The sequence below is a fragment of the Astatotilapia calliptera genome, chromosome 12 (assembly GCF_900246225.1).
Source record: "Astatotilapia calliptera chromosome 12, fAstCal1.2, whole genome shotgun sequence".
Lineage (NCBI taxonomy): Eukaryota > Metazoa > Chordata > Actinopteri > Cichliformes > Cichlidae > Astatotilapia > Astatotilapia calliptera.
Genome location: NC_039313.1, coordinates 6,107,326 through 6,115,650, shown reverse-complemented (window position 1 = coordinate 6,115,650; position 8,325 = coordinate 6,107,326). Strand labels below are relative to the sequence as shown.

Below are 8,325 nucleotides of genomic sequence, written 5' to 3'. Positions count from 1 at the left end.
TTACATAAAGAAACATTAACGTCTTAATGTACAGAGATTTGTTGAGAACGGCATGTTCAGTATGAAATAGACCTATTAAGGGTCGTACATAGGTACAGGGTGCCACATTAATAAGCACTCTTCTGATTTAATTTTCAAAAGCAAAGTGGAAGCGAGAGAGCGAAAATATGAATGACTGTTCTGTTCAGGCACTTTCACGGACAGCTCATATTCTGTAAATAGAGGTCCTTCAGATGCGGCGCATGCTTTGTATCGCCTCTCCCACAGCTGCAGTGAAAACACCGGTGTCTCGCTCAAATGGTATTTTAACAATATTCATTAAAGCGTCTACTTCTTTTCATAAACTGTGTACTCACTATACCCAGCAATAACTCCTGACATCTAAAAATGTTTATTAGGGCTATTTTCGAGCCACGTTGCTAACGTTTGCCTGTTTCTTACTAATATCGCGCGAGAGAAACCAAAGCACCTCCAAACATTTTTTTAAAGTCAGTATTTTAGATTTTAACAAAGGCTTGTGTAACATATCTCCTTCAGTAGATAACGAATAACGGAAATCCCGGATGTGAAGTCCAGCATCTGCGTGGAGGGCAGCTTCTTATCTGCCCTCTGAGCTGTATTAACATGAGAGCTATATTTCTGTTGTGGATCCACTCTTGTGGATAAAATACACGGTGTACCATTCCTGTAGGTCAGAAGGGTACTTAAAAGTACTATTTTTTTGAGCGAAGTTTGTAGTGATAGCTACAGCTTATGTTCCTCGTGACATGTGTTGGAATTAGTTGTGAGGGAGGTTTATATAAATATTTATACATTTTTTTATTTATTGAAGAATGGAGTGTGAGAAATAAGTCAAGGAGAAATTACATTTTTAAAATCAATTCTTTTTAATGAGCATATGTGTCTATTACATATCATCTATGAAATTCTTTTTTGGTATTTACAGGTTATAAAGTTAGTTATTGTATTAGAAAAGCAATGAATATGGAGCCTATACAGCCTTTGAGGAATGCACAGGTGCTGGACAGGTGTTGTAAATGGTGTTTTGTTACTCGGTCACATTTAAGAGTCCGTTCTGGTTGAACTCCAGGAGCCGTTCACCACCTACAACTAGTTATCCCGTTGTCAAACTTTTCACCATTGATTTGTGCATTCAGTCACTCATCGCTGCCCCTGAAGATGACTGACAGCTGAAGGAGTGGGGGATGTGCAGTCTGACAAAGTGTAACAACTTGCTGTTTCCTGTGTTCCCCAACCCTCAATGCATGATGTCTTTTTTGAATTAGAGCACAATAAGAATGCACTTGTTTTCCTATATTTGCTGCGTTGACAGCATAATCCCCATATATCCGAAGGTGATCACACTCAAAATGTGCGTTGATGTATGATGACCCTCGAGCTGTCGACCCTCTTGTGTGCCTTTTTCCTCTAGTGCCCAGGCAAATGACCTGATGGAGGAAATGGGTGATAATGCAAACAGATAAGGCTCTTGGTACCTGTTGACCACAGTCAGAACCTCCTAAATCAGGACCCTCTGACATGGTGCTCCATCAGTGCCTGCATCAGTGACTCCCACAAGGCATTGAGCCCTTATCTGCAGTGGCCCCTGCTTAGCATTCACGCCATTCACGCGAACAATGCTGCCTCTTCCCGCTCATTGGATCTGTGACTGACAGTGGGTGTTGGTGCACTTGTGTCTGACTTCAGCCACTATCTGACGCTGGGCTGTTTATCCAGTCCAGATTACCCCCACCAAGACACAATAAAGGGTGTGTGTCTTCCTTGCCACTTCCCATTCTGTTTTTCTAGCTGCATGTTTATAATGGAGCTCGCTCTCTATTTGGCACATTGGTTTCCTCCTCAGGAGGACCTGTATTAGTTGGAAAGGGGGAGGGCTGAGGCAAGAAGGGCTGACTAATGGTTGTAGAATCAGCTCACCACCCACTGATCAACAAGCGAGGTGGAAATGCCATCATGACCAGAAAAAGCAGGGAAGCAGCAGATAAGAGCATTGCCTTTGATAAACAGCTAATAGTGAAGTATGACTAATAGCTGAGGTATGATGTAGTGGCCTTAGAAGAATCTGGAAGCTTTTTCTTGACCTTTGTTGGCTAAGAAAAGGAATATTACTGGTTTTGATAGGTCATAAAGTAGGTTTTTCATTGAGGGCACATCTAGACTGGAGCTTTTGAGCTATGTGTAATCTGCTTTGGGTTTTCATCATGCAGCTCAGATCTCATATTTGATGAGGCTCATATCACAGAACGGGATCTTGGGATTCCATGGCTCCATAATGGCTCTTGTGAAGCTGGGGCATTATAAAAGGTCCCATCATCAACCCCTGTGATCAGTATATCCTTCCCTGCCTGCTCTTTATATTTATGAATGGCACAATCCCATAAGTTCAGGAGCTCGGGAGGGTAGCGTCCGATCACGTGATACAGCACCAAGCGAGGAATGTGCAGGACTCTCCCCTCCAACTCTGCTGGAAAAACAAAAAATAGAAAAACTTTGATGCCCCATATCATAACGACTGTCCTGTGTGTCCCCTCCCTCTTCGTATGTGCAGTGATGCTGAGGAGGGTAACGGGCGGTGGCGCAGTCAAAGGGGGGCACAGATAGTCGCTGTGTTTGATCTGAAGGTCGCCAGCCCCTTGCTGGTGTTGAGAGATTCTTGGCGGGCGAGGCTGGCTCTCATTTAATAACATGAAGGGGAAGCGGACCTTTCTCTCATAATTAGGCCTAATTACCCTGTAGGTGTGGACAGACGGCCCAAGAAGAGACAAACTGCCTTTATCCGTGGACTTTGAGTCAGATTACCCAGAGCTGTCTTATCTGTTACAGGGCCAGCAGGAGCCTCAGTCCTCTCTTGCCTCTTCCCGCTGGCTCCTAAAACCAGCTCAGGCGTATTAATCAGTCTCCCTGATTTAGTATTCTTGTGCACGATACACAGGTTTAATTAGGTGTAGCTATTCTTTTTTTCATTGTGAACATGCTTAATAAAACAATGGCCACACAGAGAGTCTTCCTGTCTTTTATAGTTCACCTTATGAAGGTTTCTTATGTTTATTAAAAAAAGCAACCCAGTAAATTTTGAGTTCTTTGACCTGCGTCTGCATTTCTTTGACCTGATCCTGCTGCCAGCTTTACTGCAGCTCGACCACTACAGCGGATGTGCATTCACAAGTGAAAATTACTGGCTTGAAAAATGCCAGGGCAGATCCCCCCCTTTGCTTTGCTTCCTTCTTGAAAATACATTTTGGTGACTTCGAGTCACCATGTTGTTTGTTTACAGTGTCTTTCTCTCCCTTCCTGAGCTGCCTGCATGTTTGTGTTTGGGTTTGTAGCTGACTCGCTTGCAGCCGCAACAGCAGGCCCATTGTTGGGCCAGTTCAGCGACTGGAAATGCTGACGCCTGGAAAACCTCACTGAGGAAGTAGTGGCTGGGGGAAAATGGCCATTATACTCATCCTTTGGATGTGCGTTTATTTTTGCAGTTCTCGAGCCCCTGCAAAGCGCGTGTCCGCCGCTGACTCCGGCTGTTGTCTTTTAGGTGACGGCGAGCTGCAGCTGCCAGTGGAAAGTTCTGCGAGTCGAAACAGCAAGCCAATGAAAACAGCCAGTTTCAGGTCTCAGTGTGACTCGCAGCTCAACACTGGAAGAGGACAATAAGGGAGGCATAACCCACCTGTTACCAGGGTTAGCCCCCCCCTGTCACACACTCACACAGGCCCAGGACTAAGGAATGTAGTCTTACCCACCCATTCACAGGGGGAGCAGCTTCACTGATAGACCCATAAAAATACTGCTGCCATCTTCTTCATACCATACAAAACAAGTTTGTACAGTTGTTGCTTTAAGGCGTTTCTGTTGGTTCAGTTCCGAGAAAAGTGTGACATTAATGGTCAGTATCTTAAACATTTCCAAATTTCAGTCTCAATCTTGTCGTTGGAGATTCCACAAATGTCTTGCACTTATTGGTTGCTGTGCTTTCAGTTCTGTACAGCTCCAGATCCAGCTGAGTTTCAGTCTGGATACTGTGCCAGTCCGCCAGGCTTTGAGACCTCTCCTGTTCTTTTCTCAAGGCCTTTGTGTGATGTTGTAGCATGACCAAGCAGTCTGTCGGCCTTTGTTAGGTACCTTTCAGGCAGTTGAGTTTTGTCATAATAATGCATCAGTAACATTTGTTCCACACTGCTGTCAGACACACAGAGGGTTTGCAAGTTATTGTGAAAAGTTAGGACACCTGCAGGAATTATGCTCAGAAAGTTTTGAGCACTTAATTCACATAAAGTTCTTTTTAATGAATGAAAATTTCCTACTTTTTCTGAAATGTATTAATTTATTAGACCAACTTAATTACAGGGTAAAAAAGCTGATGCTTTTTTTTTTTTCAATTTCTGCTTTATATATTAATCAATAGTACAGCTGGTGAAATAACCGTCATTGTTAGAACATGGGACTACACTGTTATGTGCTTAATTAGGGAGGTTGATCGGGGGTCTCTGTCGCTCCGCTTCACAGATTCACATGGACAATTTAACCACTAACCTCCTGAAATGAGCTGCTCCTGAATGCCTCGGGCTCCAGTTTCAGTGTCTGCTGATTGCAGAGAGCAAGGGTTATGATAAGTAAAAGTAGGGGAGGGGAGTGAGTCGGGGCAGGAGAATAAGGCTTCCAGTTTTAGGTACCTGTGGGGATGCTTTGGAAAACAATGCCATTAATCAGTTGGTGTAGCAGCCAAGCATTATAGAGAACTTATGTTACTTTTTTGTAGATTTTGGTAGACTCCATTCTTTCATTGTGTATCCTCAGATTTACTCTATGAAACTGAAATCAGGGCTCTGTCAGGGCCTGTGACTCTTACTATTATATATCTTGGTTCATATTTGGAGTAAATGTGTTCTTGCAGAACATTGTGTTCTTCCCTATACTAACTGCTATCAATATACTTGGACACAAGTGGGACATATCAGCTGATAGGTGGATAGATAATGTCAGTGGCTGATTTTTACCTGTTATGTCATATCGCTTTTACACTGGCTGAAAAAGGTAATTCTGTGTCACCTCATCCAAAGCTTCTCATTTGATCATCTCAGATTTGCCAAGGGGAAAGATACACTTCTCTGAACCCAGTTCAAAGGTGATGATGAAAAGCAGTTAATTTGTTAATGATGATCTTTTTGTTTTACTTAAAAAATGGAGGAACGAATCACAACAAATACTGAATAAATTAAGGCAGAGAAATGTGGGAATAGCTAAGCAAGTTTGGGCCTGGTTAGTACTTGGATGGGAATGCCTGTAAGCTTACAGGGGTGGCTGTAGTGCTGATTGCTCTCCGATGCATCCATTGGAGATAGAAAGCACTTAGGTAGAAAAAGCATAGAAAAAAGTGCTTATATGAATGTGTGTGAATGGGTAGAAAAAGCACTTTTATAAGAACTACCAATTACCATTTACATATACGTGGGCCACATGCCTGTGCAAAACATAAATACTAATAATAGCCCAGTTGGTGCATCCGTATGTTTTGTGTTGGCAAGTGTCTTTTCATGTAGTTTGACACCATGATTTTAAACATAGATAGCATTTTATTAGCTGTGATATCAGCCATTCACATGTGATTGTTCAGTGTTGAAGCATCATTTCCTTGCAGCATGCCTGTGGTCAGGTTGGTTTCCTCAGCTACCCAGCCTACAAACAGCTTAAAAGCCCGAGCTGTTACCTCTGCCTCTGGGACAACGGCTGTAGATCAAGAGGAATGAGAAGCTCAGCTCTCTGTGTTTACAGTAATTCAGCTGTCAGAAGTGGTGATATATGACATATTGAGTAAGAGAGGTGTTTTCACGCAGACTAGAAGGAGGAAGACCGAAAGAGAGCCACAGGGTCTGTAGCTACTAACAATGGAGAAAATACAGACAGTGTATAAAACATCTGTCTGCTGTGTGGAAGAGAAAGGGTGAAGCACCTCAAGGAGGCCCGTGCTCAGTGTTTGTGCATAAAAGGTTTTTGCTTATTTGACATATTAGGTGTGCACTTCATTTCTATTTTGTTCATCTAAAATGTGTCCAATTATCCTGTTTTGCATAAAATACGTTTATCAGACGTTGTGCAGTCTCTGAGAGGTATTTGTGGAGCAATCCAGTGTGGACTGTAAGCATTTTATTGCCATCAGCCTCAGAATACACTACTGTCACGTGTTACATTCAGATTTCATGTTCATGTTTTTCTTTTACAGTGACCACAGCGGCGCTAGTTTTCAGCCTTCTTTCTGCCACGTTTTGATTGCTTGACCAAAGGATGTCTCGTCCTTCTCCATCCCCCATTTACACCCTGAGGGGGGCGGGCGGACCCCTTAACACACTTCACTTTAGCTGCCAAGGAGAGGGCACTCCCCTCCTGTTCTCTGGGTGAGCCACGATTTGCTCCTTCATATTTTTGAATGTTAGTTTCTTTGAACAAGAGTAAATCTTACCATTTTTGTAGCTACTGTAAAGCAGAACCAGTTTAGTGTAAGGTTCTATGTACGTGATGATCATTAAAGATCCTTTACAAAGCAGCATCCTTGTTTTTGCAGGTCAGGAAAGGGTGCCATACATATCTGGAACCTGAACAGCAGGAGGGCAGAGAAGATCATAGAAGCTCACTCTGGTAACTCTGTCATCTGGGTCAGCACACTGCAGTCAGCAGATGCACTCATCAGGTAAACCTCTCTCAGCTGTCTGGTTCTTACCTTTATTTTCTTAGCAAGGATTTGTGAATAAGAAATGTTGTTAGTATGTCAGTTGTGGTTTAATTCTATGCAAACTGTTTGATTTTAAAAAGTATATAATAGTGAATAACTGCAGATTTTCAGCTTTGGTTTCGCTCTTCCTGTTGGTGGCGCAGTCAGGGCCGGGACATGCAGGTCTGCTGGTGGGACGTGAGTGAAGGTCGCAGTGAGCTGGTGGAGTCTGTGCGGACTGGCAGTGTTGGATACTGTCAGTGCTCCCTTGTAGAGATGAGCCCTGCAAATTACCTTCTGGCCTACGCTGGGGAGCAGACGGAGGAGGTTAGACATCAGCAGTGTCAACATTCAATTGTCTTTACAATCCATGTTCATCCCCCGCCTCTTTATCAGCACATGCTGGCATATGCTAAATCTCTGAACCTAAAGGGAATCTGTTTCCAGTTCAATATTTTTATTCCTGGTCTCCACAAGAGTTACTTTTCATGATCCATAGATCCAGATGATACTTGTCCTATACTAAGCCTTGGAATTCCTTCAGTCCATTCTTAGTCTAAAATGAGACATTTTAGCTCCTTTGCTTCTTTTTACTTCTTACTGTCCGAGCCTTGTGAATAAAAAGTTTGAACAACAGGTGTGAACTTGAGAGAACTATATTAAGAACATCCGCTTTCACTGATGTCTTACCATATAATATGATACAGAACCAAGAGTAGACAAAACTGTCTGAAGCCTGAGCTGTTGGCTCACAGGGATTAGCTGTACTTATGCTGAACTCATTATTTGAAACTTCAGCTATGTTTAATATGAGCATCTGCTATTGTAACTGTATAGACATGAGGGAAAACAAGGGAAAGCTTAAAGGTTCCTATTATAGATATAATGTAATTAAGTTAAAAATGGAATCTTTTTCTTGAGGTAGAGGAGTTTCTATTAGTGAGTGTGACAACTTTTTATTATAATATCTAGAAATGTTTGCCACACATTTTCACAGGAATGCAAGTCTGATTACATTACATTGAGTGTTATATAAGTATTATACTAACTATTACTTGTTACTTTTCTTAAAAGTAATGGAGTATGTTGATTAATTACTTGCCAGAGAAAGTAATGCATTAAATTATTCGTTGCATTATTTTCTTGTTACTCCGTAAAATGACCTGAAGTGCACCATCACATAATGGCCAGTCCCACACAATAACACAACTCCCTGTCCTAACAAGGAAACACATTCAGTCTTTCTTTTAGTTTTTATGTATGAACACAAAGCAAAGATGAAAGCCAGCCCAAAGAGACCTCAAAGCGATCACAACAGTGATTCTACTTCAGAAACATGAACAGGTAGATCACCTGCTGAAGTTCAGGCTCTGGCTGCCAGGCTGGGGTCAGCAAATGCTCAGCTTTAATTTGTGGCTCTTTCTGCCTTTGACTCAATTTGCAGACAAACACAAGTCAGCTGATTGTGGCACAAGTGCTCAGGAAGAAAGAAGCATGTTTGGTTGTTACATAGAACTGAAGACCGATTGCAATGAAAATAACAACATAATTGTATCTGTAATGTAATTACTGAAGTCAGTTGTTTAATGCTTACTGAAAAA

The 8,325-nt window shown here is 42.2% G+C and overlaps 1 protein-coding gene across 2 annotated transcripts in view; it reads left to right on the top strand.

Moving 5' to 3' along the window:
- The first annotated feature begins 210 nt into the window (after positions 1–210).
- The window catches only part of gnb1l (guanine nucleotide binding protein (G protein), beta polypeptide 1-like), a 26,063-nt gene continuing 17,948 nt past the window's right edge, over positions 211–8,325 (top strand). Inside the window, exons 1-5 of one of the 2 annotated variants that reach the window (XM_026187082.1) lie at positions 211–300; positions 3,554–3,699; positions 6,239–6,410; positions 6,578–6,703; positions 6,889–7,051. In XM_026187082.1, the coding sequence (XP_026042867.1) occupies positions 6,301–6,410; positions 6,578–6,703; positions 6,889–7,051 (399 nt within the window). In that variant the 5' untranslated portion in view covers positions 211–300; positions 3,554–3,699; positions 6,239–6,300. The remainder of the gene's footprint in view (positions 301–3,553; positions 3,700–6,238; positions 6,411–6,577; positions 6,704–6,888; positions 7,052–8,325) is intronic. The other variant, XM_026187081.1, reaches the window with a different exon arrangement.